The sequence below is a fragment of the Teleopsis dalmanni genome, chromosome 2, assembly GCF_002237135.1.
Source record: "Teleopsis dalmanni isolate 2A chromosome 2, ASM223713v2, whole genome shotgun sequence".
Classification (NCBI taxonomy): domain Eukaryota; kingdom Metazoa; phylum Arthropoda; class Insecta; order Diptera; family Diopsidae; genus Teleopsis; species Teleopsis dalmanni.
The window spans coordinates 242,123,083-242,143,708 of record NC_051847.1 but is presented as its reverse complement, the minus strand read 5'-3'; the positions used below and the strand labels follow the sequence as shown (position 1 = coordinate 242,143,708).

The window sequence follows — 20,626 nt, the reverse complement described above, 5'->3', positions numbered from 1 at the left end:
AGTTAACTTTAGTTACAATTCATATTCTCTAGAAATAGTATTTGTGAAAAAAAATACATAAAACAATTTTTATAAATAAATAGAATTTATCTTGTTCAATATGTACAAATCGGGTTAACTTTAGTTACAATTCATTTTCTCTAGAAATATTATTTGTGAAAAAAAATACATAAACAATTTTTATAAATAAATAGAATTTATCTTGTTCAATATGTACAAATCGAGTTAACTTTAGTTACAATTCATTTTCTCTAGAAATATTATTTGTGAAAAAAAATACATAAACACTTTTATCAATAAATAAAATTTATCTTGTTCGCTATATGCTACTACCGGATATACTATTCGTAGAATTTGGTTTTTGACGTAGCCAAGCACAGATTTTCTAATTATCGCGAACTAAGCCGAAGACGCAGGAATATGCAGTTGTAACTATGATTCACCAGCGTGTTGAATTTATTAAAATCACCAACTGTTTATAAACACAAGATATAATATTCATAGAATTTGGTTTTTGACGTAGCCAAGCACAGATTTTCTAATTATCGCGAATTAAGCCGAAGACGTAGGAATATGCAGTTGTAACTATGATTCCCCAGCGTGTTGAATTTATTAAAACCACCAACTGTTTATAAACACAAGATATAATATTCGTAGAATTTGGTTTTTGACGTAGCCAAGCACAGAAAATGCAGTTGCAACTATGATTCCCCAGCGTTTTGAATTTATTAAAAAAAACACTAACTGTTGATAAATACAAGATATAATATTCGTAGAATTTGGTTTTTGACTAGCCAAGCACAGATTTTCTAATTATCGCGAATTAAGTCGAAGACGCAAGTCGAAGACGCATAAACACAAGTATAATATTCGTAGAATTTGGTTTTGACGTAGCCAAGCACAGATTTTCTAATTATCGTGACTTAAGCCGAAGACGCAGGAATACGCAGTTGTAACTATGATTCCCCAGCGTATTGATGTTAAAAAAAAACACAAGCTGTATTTACTATACATACGTCTCTTACATAACACACATAAAAAATTATATATATAATGGTATTATAGAACGAGCTTACCAAGATTTTATTATTCTTCTTTTGTTACTCAATTCCTTAGTGCTTTCTGCTCCTTCTCATATCTGCCAAAGCCACGTGCCAGTTAATACCTTCAATCGAGATTTCCCATAGGGTACTTTTTAAGTCTCCTATGAAATTTCCCTATCTGGCAACTTTTAAAGCTCCCAGATTGGTATAATGGTTCCGCAACTGTTGTCAACTATCGGCAGCAAATCCGCTTCAGCCTCGTCCGCTCTGCTCACGGGTGGTAATTCTACAAAACACAACTCGTCCACTCTGCTCAAGAGGAATATATCAAAAGAGACCGATTTCACAATTTCGTCCTCTTTTATACGATCTTGTCGACGCTTTTAATCCTGCTTTCTGGCTTGTTTACGACAAATGTGCATTTCTACCTCTACAAATTGTTTTTGCCTATTGTGTAAAACACATTAAACTATCAGTTGCTTGCTGATTTACTTCACTTGTGTATTTTCTTTCCTCCAAGAATTGTTTTTGCAAATCTACGCGACCATTACATGCTTGATGTAAAAAAAATATATAAATTTTGCCTTTGCATGTTTACTCCACTTGTGTATTTTCTCTTCCACCAAAGAATTGTTTTTGCATGTTTTGCAAGAACGCATTAAGTTTTTTTTTTTAAACAAATACTTTAGGGTCGCGCAACTTATGTAACCCTAATTTTATAGGACGGCAAAAATTGGATCGTTGCACTCCCTCCTTTCTTTCAGAAAATGGAGTGTTGCAGCCAACGGCACCCCCATTCGCACGTTCGGGGAGAAACGTCTTCAGTTGTCCCTTGGGTTGCGCAGAGATTTCCCATGGACTTTCGTAGTAGCAGACGTCAGATGCTCTATCGTCGGTGCCGATTTCCTAAGGCACTATGACCTATTGGTGGATATGAAACGAAAGCGACTGGTAGGCAACAAAACCACTATGGCGGCTAAAGGTGATACAGCCAAGGTGCAAACGAAAGAGGTGCGCGTATGCAGCGTAGATACGAAGTACGTCGATTTGTTACATGAGTACCGTGACCTGGCGACGATGAGCATGAATCGACGAAGTACCGTTACAACGGTGGAGCACTGCATCGAAACGACAGGCCCACCAACATTCGCCCGGCTGAGACGTCTAACTGGCAGCAAACTCGAAGAAGCTAAGAATGTGTTCCAGTTTTTACTGCAAGCAGGTATCTGCCAGCCATCTAAAAGCTGTTGGGCTAGCCCACTCCATATGGTGCGTAAAGGTGATGGAAGTTGGCGACCGTGCGGCGACTATCGAATGCTAAACACACAGACGAAGCCCGACCGCTACCCAATTCCATTTATACATGACGTGACGTCTATCCTACAGGCAAAAACTGTGTTTTCAAAGATAGATATGCAGAAGGCGTACCATCAGATTCCAGTGGCAGCCGCGGACATACCAAAGACAGCCATTATAACCCCGTTCGGCTTGTTCGAATTCAAATTTATGACCTTCGGACTCCGCAATGCAGCTCAAACGTTCCAGCGATTCATAAACCAGACGTTGGGTGATTTAGACTTCTCATTCGCATATATTGATGACATCCTCATCGCATCTAAGAACGACGTAGAGCATGAACAGCACTTACGTGAAGTGTTCGAACGTTTAAGGCTAGCTAGATTAGCAGTGAATTTCAGTAAGTGTGAGTTTGGCCAGAAGAAGATCGAGTTTCTGGGACATGTGATTGAAGCCGAAAGATTTCGCCCCCCAGAGAGTAAAGTGCAGGCTGTACGTGAGTTCCCGCTACCTTAAACCGTTAAGCAGTTACGGCAGTTTCTAGGGATGATAAACTTCTATCGCCCATTCTTGCGAGGTGCCGCTCACAGTCAACAACGCTTGTTTTCGCTAACGCCTGGCAACCGCAAAAATGATCAAACAGCAATCACCTGGCCGCCTGATGCCGTGAAGGCGTTTCAGCAGTGTAAAGATGAACTGGCGTAGACCGCCCTGCTTAGCTTTATGGCGCCAGATGCACAGCTGACTCTTACAACTGATGCCTGAGGAGATGCAGTTGGGGCCGTTCTCCAGCAAGTAGTAAACGGAGTGCAGCAGCCATTGGCGTTCTACTCAAGAAAATTGAGTCCAGGTCAAATGAAATACAGCGCCTATGATCGAGAGTTGACAGCGGTTTATCAAGCTGTCCAATATTTCCGGTATGCGATAGAAGGCCGCTAGTTTATAATATTCACCGACCACAAACCACTCGCGTATGCATTCCAGCAAGCAAGCGAAAAAGCATCTCCTAGACGAGCATGACAACTAGAGTTTGTTAGCCAATATTCGACCGATATCCGTCACATAGCGCGAGCTGATAATGTGGTAGCAGACTCCCTTTCTCGAATTGCAGCAGTTCAGTGTGAAGCAAGCGATGTGGAAAGAATTGCGGTTGAACAAACAACAGACCCAGAGCTGCAGAAATTGTTAGAGGACCAGCGCGGAAAAACGTTAGTATTAAAAAAGTGGAAACCACCAGATTCAGACGTTGAACTGTACTGCGATGTTCAGCACTCACATTCGCCCATACGTCCCAGCAAATTGCAGGCAGCATGTATTGTCCAAGCTTCACTCCTTGTCTCATCCCGGAATCAGGACAAATCACAATATCGTCCAAACAAAATACGTGTGGCCCGGTATAGCTAAAGATACAGCAATTTTCGTCCGAAGGTGTGTTGCATGCCAAAAATCCAAGGTTCAACGCCATACCCGTACGAGTATCGGTTGTTATGCAGCGGTAGATGGCGATTTCATCAACACATTCACTTGGATATAGTGGGTTCATTGCCACCGTCGCAAGGAAAGCGTTATATTCACACATGCATCGATCGTTTTTCGCTTTGGCCAGTAGCCATTCCTTTAGTGGACATCACAGCAGAAGAAGTGGCAGCAGCATTCATTGATGGCTGAGGACATTTCGGCGCTCCGCATGCAGTCATAACCGACTTAGGACGTCAATTTGAGTCCACTATATTTACAGAGGTAACGAAACTACTAGGAATAAAGCATTGGCGCACAACTGTCTACCACGCCCAAGCCAATGGCATGGTCGAGCGGTTTCACCGAACACTGAAAGCAGCCATATGTTGTCACGATTCCAGTAACTGGACCCAAATTCTGCCTTTAGTAATGTTGGGCTTCAGGATAGCGCCGTGGCGATTCATATACAACGCAGTGTGGAATTTATTAAAGATGTATTTAATACGGCGAAAAACCTAAAACAATCTGGCCATCCATATGGCATCCACTGAATTAGTATGATCAGTTCCGTCTTTTCAGGTGCTAGCTTTAGACCACGGTCATCCATCCATCCTGCATAGCATGACCTGATTCAGTCTGAGCTGTGCTTCGGTTACATTTCGCGCTGTGATGACTGCGGCTATATCATCGGCAAATCCTACTAGGTGTACGTTTTCCGTCATTTCAATGGAGAATATTTCATCATAACTCGCATTCCATAGATCGGGGCCAAGGACGGAGCCCTGTGCTGCTCCGGAAGAGATCTTCTTAATTTTTGCGCCATTGCTTGTGTGGTAGAGAAGCTCTCTATCACTAAGGTAGCTGCGGATCATTCGCATCAAGTACATCGGTGTACTAAAGCGTCCTTCAAGGGCGTTTATCACATCGACCAGAAGTACTATGCGCTTCAAGTAAGCATTACCACATTGTGCGGCTTCTACGGATGCCACCACATCAGCGATAACTCCAACGGTAGACATTAAACTATCAGTTGCTTGCTGATTTACTTCACTTGTGTATTTTCTTTCCTCCAAGAATTGTTTTTGCAAATCTACGCGACCATTACATGCTTGATGTAAAAAAAATATATAAATTTTGCCTTTGCATGTTTACTCCACTTGTGTATTTTCTCTTCCACCAAAGAATTGTTTTTGCATGTTTTGCAAGAACGCATTAAGTTTTTTTTTTTAAACAAATACTTTAGGGTCGCGCAACTTATGTAACCCTAATTTTATAGGACGGCAAAAATTGGATCGTTGCACTCCCTCCTTTCTTTCAGAAAATGGAGTGTTGCAGCCAACGGCACCCCCATTCGCACGTTCGGGGAGAAACGTCTTCAGTTGTCCCTTGGGTTGCGCAGAGATTTCCCATGGACTTTCGTAGTAGCAGACGTCAGATGCTCTATCGTCGGTGCCGATTTCCTAAGGCACTATGACCTATTGGTGGATATGAAACGAAAGCGACTGGTAGGCAACAAAACCACTATGGCGGCTAAAGGTGATACAGCCAAGGTGCAAACGAAAGAGGTGCGCGTATGCAGCGTAGATACGAAGTACGTCGATTTGTTCATCGATTTATTCACCGACCACAAACCACTCGCGTATGCATTCCAGCAAGCAAGCGAAAAAGCATCTCCTAGACGAGCATGACAACTAGAGTTTGTTAGCCAATATTCGACCGATATCCGTCACATAGCGCGAGCTGATAATGTGGTAGCAGACTCCCTTTCTCGAATTGCAGCAGTTCAGTGTGAAGCAAGCGATGTGGAAAGAATTGCGGTTGAACAAACAACAGACCCAGAGCTGCAGAAATTGTTAGAGGACCAGCGCGGAAAAACGTTAGTATTAAAAAAGTGGAAACCACCAGATTCAGACGTTGAACTGTACTGCGATGTTCAGCACTCACATTCGCCCATACGTCCCAGCAAATTGCAGGCAGCATGTATTGTCCAAGCTTCACTCCTTGTCTCATCCCGGAATCAGGACAAATCACAATATCGTCCAAACAAAATACGTGTGGCCCGGTATAGCTAAAGATACAGCAATTTTCGTCCGAAGGTGTGTTGCATGCCAAAAATCCAAGGTTCAACGCCATACCCGTACGAGTATCGGTTGTTATGCAGCGGTAGATGGCGATTTCATCAACACATTCACTTGGATATAGTGGGTTCATTGCCACCGTCGCAAGGAAAGCGTTATATTCACACATGCATCGATCGTTTTTCGCTTTGGCCAGTAGCCATTCCTTTAGTGGACATCACAGCAGAAGAAGTGGCAGCAGCATTCATTGATGGCTGAGGACATTTCGGCGCTCCGCATGCAGTCATAACCGACTTAGGACGTCAATTTGAGTCCACTATATTTACAGAGGTAACGAAACTACTAGGAATAAAGCATTGGCGCACAACTGTCTACCACGCCCAAGCCAATGGCATGGTCGAGCGGTTTCACCGAACACTGAAAGCAGCCATATGTTGTCACGATTCCAGTAACTGGACCCAAATTCTGCCTTTAGTAATGTTGGGCTTCAGGATAGCGCCGTGGCGATTCATATACAACGCAGTGTGGAATTTATTAAAGATGTATTTAATACGGCGAAAAACCTAAAACAATCTGGCCATCCATATGGCATCCACTGAATTAGTATGATCAGTTCCGTCTTTTCAGGTGCTAGCTTTAGACCACGGTCATCCATCCATCCTGCGTAGCATGACCTGATTCAGTCTGAGCTGTGCTTCGGTTACATTTCGCGCTGTGATGACTGCGGCTATATCATCGGCAAATCCTACTAGGTGTACGTTTTCCGTCATTTCAATGGAGAATATTTCATCATAACTCGCATTCCATAGATCGGGGCCAAGGACGGAGCCCTGTGCTGCTCCGGAAGAGATCTTCTTAATTTTTGCGCCATTGCTTGTGTGGTAGAGAAGCTCTCTATCACTAAGGTAGCTGCGGATCATTCGCATCAAGTACATCGGTGTACTAAAGCGTCCTTCAAGGGCGTTTATCACATCGACCAGAAGTACTATGCGCTTCAAGTAAGCATTACCACATTGTGCGGCTTCTACGGATGCCACCACATCAGCGATAACTCCAACGGTAGACTTTCCTGGCCGCAAGCCGTGTTGTCTGCTGGATAATCCCCCAGCGCTCTCAATGGATGCTGCTATGCGCGGTTTTAGTAGTCGCTCCAGCAGTTTCCCTGATGTGTCGAGCATACAAAGTGGTCGGTATGCATTTGGCATCTCGGGGTTGCCCTTCCCTTTGCTAATTAGAGTTAGTTGCTGCTTTTTCCAAGGCTCTGGGAAAATGCCTTCCTTCAGACAAAATTAAACATTTCAAGCAGGGTTTGTGGGCGGTCGTCTACTATCAACTTTATTACCTCAGATGGGACACCGTCTGGTCCTGGGGCCTTGTTGTTCTTCAGGGAACGTGCTGCGGTTTTTAGTTCCTCTTCCGTAAAAAGCGGTGGATCGTCGGTGAGTACCCTTTCAGAATCTCTTCGTACTTCGTGATCCGGAAAGAGAGAATTTACGATGTTATCCATCACTTGTTCTTCCAGTTCAGGAATTGGTGCCAAGGCACCTAGTTTCCGCATTACGATCTTGTAGCCAAGTCCCCAAGGGTCGTTTACGTTTTCGCCCAACTCTTCCCATTTTCTTTTCTTACTTCTAGCAATGGCGGTCTTTAATGCTTTCCTAGCTGCCTTTAATGCTTCACTTTCTACCGTGGCATCACTCCGGGTTCTGGCCCTGGTCAATCTCCTCCGCATTTGGAGACAGACCCTTCGAAGTTCAGCAATTTCCTCAGTCCTCCAATAGGCTGCCTTTCTTCTGGGGTTTTTTGCAACTCTAGGCATTGCTGCATCGCAGGCCTGTGTTATGCTGTGCATTGTGTGGCGGACCAAGCTTCCTTCAGCGTTTCTCATCATCCTCTCATCAAACACTTCGAGAAAGATATCCCGATTGAGTTTGTTTGTGGACCATTTACGAGTAGACCTCCTTCCGGATTTCCATTTGGCCTATTGCCTGACTCGACGGTGAACCAGATGTACTGGTGGTCGCTTCCCGTGTAGTCCTCGAGAACTGACTATTCCTTTAGCGTACCAGCTATCCTCTCTGACACTAACGTGATGTCTGGAATTGTGCCTTCGCATCCTGATCTGCGAAAGGTGGGCGCCATCCTTTTGTTTGCGACTACAAGTCCCAATCTGGCCGCCATGTCAAGCACTCGCCTACCTCTGGGATTTGTGGTCGTCATGCCCCATTCAATGGCCTTCGAATTGAAGTCGCCTGCTATAATGAAGTTGCCACCCATTTGGAGGGCGCAATCTTCGATTGCGTCCAGTTTCATCTGGAATTGGGCAATACTGTCGCTAGGTGTAAGATAACAGCTCATTAAGGTAAAGTTGCGATTTCGAACCCAAACGTGTCCGTCTCCGGCACCACTGGCTGAGAAAGAGAAGTTCTCAGCGCATGGGAGCCAGATGGCTGCTGTTCCACTGTAGTCAGTAAAGAAGGTACCGCAACTGATTTCTCCATATTGTTCGCTAATTATGACAACATCCGCATTCCGCTCAAGCATGAGTTGTGATATAAGGGCGTTTGCTGTCCTGCTTCGGTGCATATTTGGTTGCACATTTGCAACCAAATATGTGGTTGCAAATGCTGCGTCAGTACATACGCAGCACTTCGGAGGGTTTGTGCACTCCTTTAGTTTGTGTTCAGGTGCGCCACATTTGATGCAGAGGTTTGTTCTATCTGGACCCTGCAATTTCTCTGCATATGCCCTACACCAAGGCACCTGAAGCAACGCTCTGTTTCGGTGCGCGTCCGCATTTTTGCTCTGACTCATCCAATAATGATCGAGCCTCTCTCGAGAAGCTTATCAGCTGCTACGGTGGGTAGTTGCACGTAAGCTCTGACCAGTTCTTTGTTATTTGGTTTGGTGACCGTGACCTTCAACCGCTCGACTCCGCTTGGAAGGAGTCGTTTAACCGCTTCTTCGACTTCCGTCGTTGTCGTAAGCGCATCGAGATCCTTTATCCTTTATCCAAACGTATTCCGCCATGGATGGCTCGTCTTGAGCGTCGTCGAGATTTGCTACGTAAACACATTGTAAACACGACCAAATAGTAGATTAGAGAAATGTGTAGAAAAAATATACAGGCAGTTTGCGATTCATAGAGACACACCAGTTGTAGAGTTTATGGATATTTTAAAGCAAAAACTCTGCGTTATTTGTAATTGTTTACGGAGATATAGAGAGTCACACGCCAGACGTGTTCAGAACTCTATGTATATAAAAAGTCAACGTCGGTTCTTCTTTACACTTGGTTCATCTGACAGCACTAGACAATATGCATCTTTCTCAGTTATAGAAGCAAAGAACTATTGGAGTGCGCTGTGGGAATCATCCAAAGTCCATACTCTGCATGCAGAATGGATTGATGCCGAACATAATCGTTATGCTAATATTGCCACAATGCGATTTTTGGAAGTAACTGAGGACGAAGTACGAGAAATCATTATAAAATCTAGTAATTGGAAAGCGCCAGGCTTGAATAAAGTACAGAATTTCTGGTACAAACAGTTTCGCTGTGCCCATAACCAACTTGCAAGGCTTATAACAAATCTAATAAAAAGGGCGGAGAATTTTTCATCTTTTCTCACCGCTGGTGCAATATATCTTATTAAAAAAAAAGGAAAGCGTTGACTGTCCAGCGCAAACAAGGCCTATCACTTGCTTGCCTATCACTCTTTATAAATTCATAACGTCGATGATTAGCAAAAGGATATATGCGCTCTTAGAGATTAATGATATAATGACCGAAGAACAAAAAGGCTGTCGTAGTGGTTCAAAGGGATGCAAAGAACAACTGATAATCGATACGATAGCATTAGGACAAGCAGAAAGAAAAAAGAAACCTATTTAGTTGCTTTATTGATTATGCTAAGGCATTCGATAGTGTCCCACATTCTTGGCTGATCAATGTCTTACGCCGATACCGCATAGATCCTGAGTTAATCAAACTTTTGACGGTAGTCATGAAAGGGTGGAGTACCATATTATCGGTACCTACGGCTGATGGCGTTAAGTTATCAGACGTCATACAAATAAGAAGAGGTATTTTTCAAGGAGACTCGCTAAGTCCTCTTTGATTTTGTATGGCATTAAACCCTCCTGGTTATTAAAAAATACTAAGTGACATGACTTTGCCATCAAATATGGAGTGCTGAATAGCAAGTGTGAGTTGAGTCATTTAATGTATCTTGAAGACATTTAATTATACGCTGGAACTGATGACCATCTTAAAAGTTTATTGCGGCTTACGGATATGTTTAGTAAAGATATTCAGATGGAATTTGGGTTGGACAAATGCCGAATCTGAGTCATCGGAAGAGGTGTTCATGAGTCGCATGAAGGACATAGCTTTGAGAATATGCATATTCAAGCCATGGCTGAAACAGATTTTTATAAGTATTTAGGTATATTGCAAGGTGCACACGTAAAAGAGAGCGATTTAAAAAACAATTTAATGAATGAGTTTATCTATAGAGTGAAATTGGTATTAAAATCTTTACTGTCCGGAAAATATAAAGTAAGTGCAATTAATACATATGCCATACCATTCCTGCTGTACTCTTTTGGTATATTAAAGTGGTCGGACACGGAATTGGAAGCGCTCCAACGCAAAATCAGAACTTTAATCTGCGACTTTCGCATGCGTCATCCAAAATCTGTTGTGGAAAGGATATGTCTACCGAGAAGTATTGGTGGTAGAGGAGTGCTCGATATAACAAGACTATATTACGAACAAGTCGACTCACTTCGCACTTATTTTATTGCCAAAGAGCTCAGTTCTTCTTTGCATAGGGCTATCTGTGGTGCAGATAATAGATTGAGTCCACTTGATCTAAAGAACAGAGTATTCTGAACTTTAGATTCGGTGGTGCCTGACCAGCAAAAAATTGATGAATGGAAATCTAAGGCTCTTCACGGAAAACATGTGAATTACCTTTGGCAGTCATTTATTGATTTGCATTTGTCCAACAAATGGCTCTGTGTAGGGGATCTATTTAGTGAAACTGAAGGATTTGTGTGCGCGATACAGGATGGCGTGGTACCTACTCGTAATTATCGCAAACATATTCTTAAAGAGCGAGTTGAGGATGACTTGTGTCGGAAATGTGGTTCAGTCCCAGAAACATTGGATCACATTATCTCCAGCTATTCTGTAATGGCACCAAGGGAATATCTAAACCGGCACAATGCAGTATGTAAGGTAATCCACCAAAATATTGCATTCAAACATGGATTGATCTCTAAAATTTGTCCAATTTACCAATATAAGCCCACTGCGGTATTAGAAAACGGCAGTTTTCATATGTACTGGGATCGACAAGTTTACACAGATCGACTAATAGCACACAATAAGCCTGATATCCTATTGGTTGATAGAAGAAATCAAAGAAATTTGGAGGCTTCAGCGAGTGGTTGTTGTACCAATAATACTATCAGCCACTGGTATAGTACCCAAAACTCTCACACACTCTATGGACATACTTGAACTCTCTAAACTTCTAATAAATATTATGTAGAAATACGTCTTATTGCATACATGCGCAATGATGAGGGCACCCGTATCTATCAGAAATATGGTGGACGTTACTGGATTTTTAATGGTGAGTCGAGCTAATTGTATACTGCCTTCGTTGCGGCTCGACGACGGCGAAGGAGCGCTTAGTTAATTGTCTGCGATGATGCTGTAAAATTACATGGCTGTCTGCAACTGCGAGCCTTGCGCCCAAACCTGGAGTGGAACCAGCACCATTCTGGATGACTGCTCGATTGGGAACGTGGTCGGCTGCGGCCTCTCAGTGAACGCCTACCTTGCTGTAGACGGGAGTTCATGTCTAGACGACTCAGCCGTTGCTCGATTTGGTCTAAGCGCTGACACACTTTTTCTGCTTCGGACCAGGTACTACCGCTGCCTGAAGACATTGCCGAAATCTGATGATAATCGCCTGTCTCGCAAATCTTGTCAGCCAATTTGGCTAACTCGCTCAGTTCTACGCTTGACGTTTGAAGAATCGCGCGCACTTGTGGAGGCAAACGCTGGAGCCAGAGTGTTTACAATTATTCGTCGCTCAACTTATCCTTCGCCAATGTCGTCAGTTCGTTTAGCAATTGAGTAGGCCGACGATCGCCAAGTTGTACGTCTGATAACAGCCGCTGAATTTTACGCTGTTCTGATTCACCATACCGTTCGATTATTTGTTTTTTTAGGTTCTCGTAACTGTTTGCTGCTGGCGGATGAAGCACTGCGTCAGCCACGTCGGCTACGATGCTGGACTCTATGGCAGCCACTATGGTGTTGAATCTCGTCATGTCGTTGCACACACCTGCCCCCGCGAACTGCGCCTCGATCTGCGCGAACCATATTTCGGGTCGCTCGTGCCAGAACGGAGGCACCTTCACCGAAACGCGATTCACCACTGGTGCCGAGTCTTCGCGCTGCTGTCCGAGCGATGCTGCATTCTCATTTTGCACCGATATTTTTTCCTTAGTTTTGCACTGCCACTAAGCCGGAACTCTGCTCGCAGAGTTTTGAAAAGAACCTTTGTATGTTGATGAAATAAGTTCTGAAAAGAACCTTTGCATGTTGATGAAATAAGTTCTGAAAAGAACCTTTGTATGTTGATGAAATATATTTTTAAGTTCTGAAAAGAACTTTTTGTATATTGATGAAATATACTTTTAATTAGTGAACAGTTCTGAAAAGAACGTCGGGGTCACCAGTTTAGTATATTCCACACTGCGTTGTATATGAATCGCCATGTGTACCACTATTGAACTCCGTATTGGTAGTAGCACCGACTAGCTCGCGCAACCGTGACCGAACGAATGTAACGAATGACTGACTCGTGCACAAGTGCTGTTGCTCTATATATGCATTAATTGCGTGTCCGTATTTCGTGTTGTTCATATGTTCTAGCATGCACCTGTTTGGCTGGTGCTGCGAACGTGCACATGTTTGGCTGGTGCTGCGAACGTGCACATGTTTGGCTGGTACTGCCACACATCTAAGGAGCCGGCTACGAAATACTCAAAAATAGTTGATTAATTTTCAAATTAAGAATATATAAATAATTAACTCTACTTTCTGCTTTGAATTATCATTTCTGATTATGACTTAAAAGAACATGTGTTAAATGCGAACTAGGTGGTAACACTTCGTCATTGAAAGAAAAGAAGCAAAAGAAGAGTGCGAGAGAAAAACAAAAGATGAGCGACAGCTGTTGAAGAAGGTTGTATAAGTTGTCTTTAACATAATGTGTCAGTAAAAATAAAATAAATACGTTTTAAAAAGAAAATTTAAGAATTGCTTAAATAAAATTTGTGTTAAAATATCGAGTAATATAATGCAGGCTCCATGTAACCAAACATGTTGTTCACACCAGCAGATGTTTGTTGTATATTTCTACAAAGAACGGCTGGAACCAAAAATTATGTTGTGAATTCTGTTCTAGCTGTTGTTGCTTCTATTACTGCTGCTGTTGTTACAGATGCTGTTTTATTCCACGGAACGAGGATTTGAATATTGTCATACGTCATTTCACTTAATCATTTTGAACTGTAATTTTACACATTTTTTTTTGCAGAATCTAATTTATAGTTCAAAACAGTTCTGCTGTTCCGCAGAAAATAAAAAGTTACCTGTTGGTAAGTGCCAATATTAACCACATACAATTCTGCATGAACCACTGAGTATTGAGTTCAATGGTTGACCTCAATAATATATTGCAAATGCTAATAAAAATGCAGTTTCGCATATAATGACAAATTGAGTTTAATAGCTGAACTCAATAATATTTCATAACAAATGCTTTCGCGTTTTATGCCTAAAATTATTAAAAAATAAAGTGGGCCATACTAACAATTTGCATTACGTACCAAGAAAAAGGTTCGTAACAATTGAAAATAAAATTCTAGGGTATGTAGTTGAAACTAGATTCACAATCAGGCCTATTCTGAATAGTTTGCTATTCTGAATAATTTCGGAATGGGAATTTTGTTCCCTGTTCCCAATTTTGCTATTCTGAATCGCATGGGAATGGGAGTTTTTTCCCAATTTTGCACAAATTCTTTCCCAAGCAAATTGTTGGGGAGACAAGTTAAAAAAATATTAAAAATGGTTTAATTTAATATAAAAGTAATTTTTAGTATAAAAGTATAAAAGTAAGTAAAATCTGAAAATTATCAGATTTTTGAATATATTTTAATAAAATTATTATTATAATAAAATTATTGCAATAAATTTAATATTTTCAATTTAATATTTGATTAGTTTTCCGAATATATTTTAAAAAATTTATTTTAATAAATTTAATATAACTAAATTTTCATTTAATATATTTTATTAAAATTATTATTTTAATAAATGTATAATAAATTTAAAATATTTAAATTTTTATTTATTTTATTCACATGGGTTTTTTCCACCTATTAAAGTGTTAACTATTGTTTTTAAAACAATAGAATAATGAAAGGAAACCAAATTCTGAAATGAATTCCTAGAATAAGTTAAAATAAACTTTTGCAATTATGTGCAGATAAAACATTGCTTCTTTTTTATTGTAACATCTGCACAATCATAAACTATTATTAGTTCATTAATTGAAGCATGAAGGACATTTCTATCCTAATTAAAAAAATTAAATTATAATTTACGCAAATTTTGTATAAAAGCAGTGAATGTTTGAAAATAAAGACATTGAAGAATTGATATCGTAACGTAAGGTTGTTTTTTAATTAGTTAAAAAAGAGTTAAAAATTTAGAAAAGAGTTAAATTTAATATGTAAGTTTCTACGATTGATCCTCTGTTGCAAAATTTCTTGCTCCTGTTCTTAAGCCAAATCCTCCGCTAAAACTCGAAATGCAATTGAACGCATTTTTGAAAACTTTTTTAAAATTTTTGATTTAAATAATCATTAACAACTGCACAATTCTTGTTTATTTTGCTCATGCACAATTCATTTTATATATTTATTTTACTCATTAAAATAAATGTTTCTTATTATTTGTTATTTTATTATTTATTATTTACTTATAAAATAACTTATATTTATTTCCGATAATTTGTGCAGCAAACAAATAATGCGATTTTTACATTTAAATCAACATATGATACGCAATTCTTTTCTTTGTTTTGCTCATTTTCGCACTTTTCGTCATTAAAAAATGGCATGGTTGCCAAAATGTAACAAAACAAATTTGAAACTGTTGTTGTTCCCAAAACTGCTGTCTCTCAAGCAATTCAGAATAAGGGAGTTGTGTGTTTGGGAACAGCGTGGGAATAGGGAGTTTTGTTCCCTTGGAGTATTCAGAATAGGCCTGAACATGTTGGAGTCATCAAAAATAAGCTTGTTGCGAGAGGCACCGACGCAAGCCCACATGCTGCAAGTTTCAAATGACATGTCTCCAGTTTGGCATGCTCAAACAACAAGTGCTAACCCGTTGAGTGGATACACAATGACGCAAAATGTGTATACACAAATGCAAAACACATCACCACAACTGGTGAAAGGTACAACATACATATGTAATAACTTCGTTTTTGTTGGGTCTATATCTTACGCAACCAGCACCCTACGGTCCGTAAAATCAGTTTTGCAACGTACTTGATGTAGTAGAATTTTTGCCTGCATTTAATCCTGTATCAAAAAGGTCGCTAGCTGCTGAACAGTATATAAAACGTATTGAAAAGTTTAAAAATGCTTATGGTTGGAATGATAAGATTCCAAAGATCCAGATAAATATTGGGTAGACTCGTTGCAAGAAGTTCGTAAAAACAGTTTGTAGATCGATTTGTAAATGATTTTCCATTTACGGTAAATGTAGCCGATATACACATCGAAATGTCGAGAATTAAAAGACAACATAATGAATTGGCGCAAGAATATTATTTTAAATAGCTGACATAAGGTACGAAAGCAGGTTTTGCCCGCAAGCGGTATAATTCGTCATATTATAAACGATATAAACGATACGGATTTGAAAAAGAAACTTTCGAAAAATTATATGCAATGTACCGATTTATTGCGCGATATAAACGAATGTTCGAGCTATGTTCAAGTCAGTAATGAACAGGATAATCGCAAATATGGCTCCTGGCGAAATAATGGTGTATCTCGATGACGTTAGTATACCAAGAACAACGATTGAAGAGGGTTTCAAACGCTTACGTAAGTTCCGTGATATATTACGCGACTGCAAATGTTACATTTTCAGCTATGCAAATTGGGCATTTGGGTCACATAATCGACAAAAATAGCATAACGCCCGGAAAAGAGAAAATCTCCGCAATCAAGGTTTTTCCTACGCCGACAAATGCAACTGAAGTACGGCGATTTCTCATTGATGCCCTGACAAGCAGCCCTGTGCTGGCGTTATATGACTTTTCCACTAACCAAGAAGTACATACCGATGCAAACAGCGTTGTACTTGAAGGCTTTATTGCAGTCTTATGATACGAAAACATGGCAGGCTGTAGCGTTTTACAGCCGACATGGTCACCAGGCCGAAAGTAGATATCACAGTTACGATCTCGAAGCTCCGTCTGTAGTAGAAACTATGGAACGTTTCCAAACGTAATTGTTAGGAAAAAATATCCCATTGGTGACAGATTGCTTGTTATCGCCAATGTTCATACCAAATGCAGATTCAGGAAAAAACATAGGCAAAATAATATTGATCCTAAAGGGCGACGTCAAATTTTTCAACGAAGTAGTGCTAAGAAAAGATAACTGTTTACAAATACACGTTATATTGACGAAAAGCAGATGGCTTAAAATTAGTCATTCCGAAATACGTATGCTGGCGTATTGTTGATTTGTCATGATCGCAAATCATGGGTCACTTCGCATTGATAAAACTATTAAACATCTTCGACTGAATTTTTGGTTCCCAAAAATTAGAAAGTAGGTCCAAAAATATATTGCCACATATATCGAATGCTGTTACTAAAAGGCACTCGGAGAAAGAACTGAAAGACGTTTCTATTAAAACTTTTATGTGTTAGCTATATCAGACTCTTTTACTAAATATTTGGTAGTTAAAGCGGTCCGAGACATGAAAACATCGCATGTAGTCCAGTTTATACTTTCTTGTAAAATGCTATTCTTCAAGTACTCGTGAGTTTTTCGTGCTGAATATATGGTAAAATAAAGACGTGCTGAATGCATTTTTGACAGTTGTCAGTGAAGAAATTTGTATTTATACTAAATAAACTCAGTTATTGAATATATATAAGTTAACAAAATTGGACACATTATAATAATTATAATAGAATTTTATAATATTTATTTTATTAAGAATTTTTATTTTATATTTTTATTATTTTTTGACAGTTCTTATAACATAAGTTTCGAAAGTTTACTATTTTCAAAAGATTCAATATTGATATTTGAGAACAAACTTCAACTCCTTTTGCTTGCTTTTTTAAATTTTTTCATTTTTAAAATCTAAACTATATTGTTCAGCTTGTTCTAATCGCGAAAGCGAAATCGTAGAGTTACAATAGCATAGCTTATTTGTAAAAAGCACTAAAAATGCGCTTTTCATATAGTAAGTAAACAATATGCATAACAAATGTCTTTGCAAAAAGCATTGAAAAATAGCTTTGAAAAATGAAAATAGGCAACTTCAAAAGATAACTTTCAATTCGTTGAATTTGTGTTTCCAAATAAAGCTGTTGTTTATAGTTACTAATTAAATAAAAAGCAGTCAAAAAAAACCTGGAGCATGACCACGGAAAGTTTGTGCAGCCTTGGCTACTTGTGGAAAAACACGATTAGTCATCGCTTGTAATTTGACAGGCACGAGTTCAAAGCCTGGCACTTGCAATCCAAACAAATTATATACGGACAATAAACTAATTAATAAAAGAAATTCGAACATTAACTAAATTTTTGTGTTTGTCCTTTCCTTCTTTACTATTCGAAACCCTTTATAGAATCCTATAAAAACATAATAACACAAAATTAAATTTAGTTTTGTCCAAAATGTTTTTTAAAAACCCACGGTCAAATTTACAATGAATAAAATTTGACAAAAGTCTACACTTTTCATTCACTATTCACAGTTGAGGAATAGCAAAATCAAAATTTAAGCAAATTTTTGGTGAACACTTTAGTTTGCACATTTGAGGAATACACCTCAGGACTTACACGATTGGGCTACTTATTAAGAGTGACTATCGCAAATTGTAACGGATAGGGGTACCGCCTTTATCTCTAAAGCTTTTAAAGCATATTGCGATGACAAAGAAATCTAACACATCAACACAACATCAACAACTGTGCGCACACCACACTCCAACGAGTAAGTGGAACGTGCAAATCAATTGATCCTAAACTACTTTTGCACATCGAGCAAGGATCATAAAACGTGGGACATAACACTACGAAACCTACAATTTTCAATAAACGCAAAAGAATGCGACATTTAGGTTCAACCCGAATCGAATATTCGATTCGATTTTAGAAACATCGTCTACAATCAACTTATAGCCGCTGTAAACGATGATGCAAATGACGGCGAAAAACTAATAACAACTGCTGAAAAACGACTTCAGACTGCGGAGAACATTGGTCGTGAGCGTTTCAATTGGAAAACGCGTTTCGACAACAAGCACGGTAAACTTAAATAGTGGTCCGAAGGCAACTAAGTTGTGATCGAGTCCCAACTTCCCGCAATAGGTGAACCACAATAACTCGAACCGAAATATCGTGGGGCTAATTAAATTTCAAGTCTTGTGTCATAACCGATACCTCAGAAGACATACCAAGAATGCAGATAACATCACGAAAATTCTGCTCAGTGTTCGTAACTGACAAAATTAAACCATGTTGTTACAGCTCTCCTGAACTGGATAAAGACGATGACTCGCAAATCAATGACAATTTACCGTCAGGATTGACAGAGTTGTCAAGTACGAACTAGCTGGCAATACTACGATACAATAAATACGATACCACACGGCATTGCTCATGTGTTTCTCCTCAAGTGCAAATATGAATTTTATCCCTACTGATTTATGGTTCCGCTCTATTGAGTTAGCAAGATTCCTACCTGTAACCTCATCGTCACCTCTGTCCTTCTTCATATTACTTCATCCATCTCATTGTTTTGTCAACCTTCTATTTATTTATTTTTAAGTGGATTTTGCCTATAACAAAATTATTCACTTTTATGTCTATGCAATGCAAAAAGTATAAGTTTTTGAAAAATAATTATATTTAATACATTTAGTAACGGTATAAAATATATCAATAAAATTAGTTCTTAAATTACAATTAATTCATATTTCTAAAAAGTTTATAATATATCTTAAAATATAAATAGAAGAATTATACGCCATCAAAAATGTATATAATTAACAATATAAGTATATATTTAACATACAGTATATATACGGATAGATATAACTTTATTAACGCAAAACAAAGTTTTATTACGTTATTTTATATTATGCAAATAAAGAGCATTATCCATTTAAAACTTATTTACAATTAAACAAACTTATAGTAAGAAAATAAAAAGAAATTATAATAAAAAAATTCTTTCTCAAAGAAAATTAAATATAATATACTACAAATACGTCTCACATTTATTTATCTACTGTGCTTCTCTTTCAGGTGTTATATTAGTAGTGGCAGTAGTTGCTGATGCAGATGTATTTGCAGCAGCTGCTGCAGCAACAATTTTAAGCGCCGGTCCCAATTTCATTCCCATTGCATTAACTAAATGATTCTCCTTTAATAATAATAATGCTTGCCCATCAATTTCTTGTTGTTCAAAGTCATCAACATAATCACTGCAGCCAGGTAAATTTTTAATAAATTCACAAACATCAGAAACAGTCCAATTAATCATTTGTGGCGTATCTATGCCGTTAACAGAAGCACTAGTCACATCGTTTGGCTGTAACAAATTTTGAGTAGTTGTTGTTATATTAGATGCCTGGCTATTGCTATTGTTAAGATTTTGTACTGCTGTTGCAGCAACTGATACTTCAATTTGCATTTTGTCGTCACCTATTGCAACGCGGTTGCTTGCAGTTACTGTTTCCAATTTATTATTTAATTCTTTTGTATTTGTTTGTCCATTAGCGCTATCTATAATTAGTTCATTTACTTGCTCACCTACAGATACTTTGGCTTGGCGCACACAAGCTGGAGAGCAATATCGTTTTTTTTTTTAGTTTAGATTTATGTTCAGGTTTTCCACACTGCTCACAAGTTATCATCTCATTAGGAATTACGTTATTGGATATGGTTTCCTCCAGAGCAGTTTTTTTTTCTGTAAAAAATTTTTAGTTTGATTATTGTCTTTCTTAATTATGTTATATATTATCATAGTATCATAACTGCATAAATCTGAACGAAGTTTGCCATTAGTAAATTTTTGTCTTATTTATCATTTTACACAAATAAAAATTACATAAATAATTTCTTCAATAATTTAAGACTGCAGAGTTAAGAGTTGATATAAAAAACTACTTAAAATCAAAAACCAATTTAGAAAAAGTGAAGTTCAATTTAAATAAAATTTATTTTCCCTTAAACTAAATTTTCAGATTTCATCTATTTTATTTTATCCGCGACAACCGTGCCACAGTCAAATTAGCTTTAAATATATTCTTTTAATATGTTCTATTAAACAAAGCAGTTTCCGTGTACAGAAAGGACAGCAAGAAAAAAGTGGAAAAATGGTGAAGATTCTTT

The 20,626-nt window shown here is 38.8% G+C and overlaps 1 protein-coding gene across 1 annotated transcript; it reads right to left on the bottom strand.

The window, feature by feature from the left end:
* Nucleotides 1–19,441: 19,441 nt before the first annotated feature.
* Nucleotides 19,442–20,219, bottom strand: LOC119681466 (polyhomeotic-proximal chromatin protein-like). The gene has a single exon (XM_038094670.1). It carries the CDS (start codon nt 19,923–19,925, stop codon nt 19,518–19,520), a length of 408 nt encoding a protein of 135 aa, XP_037950598.1. The 5' UTR covers nt 19,926–20,219; the 3' UTR covers nt 19,442–19,517.
* Nucleotides 20,220–20,626: the final 407 nt, after the last annotated feature.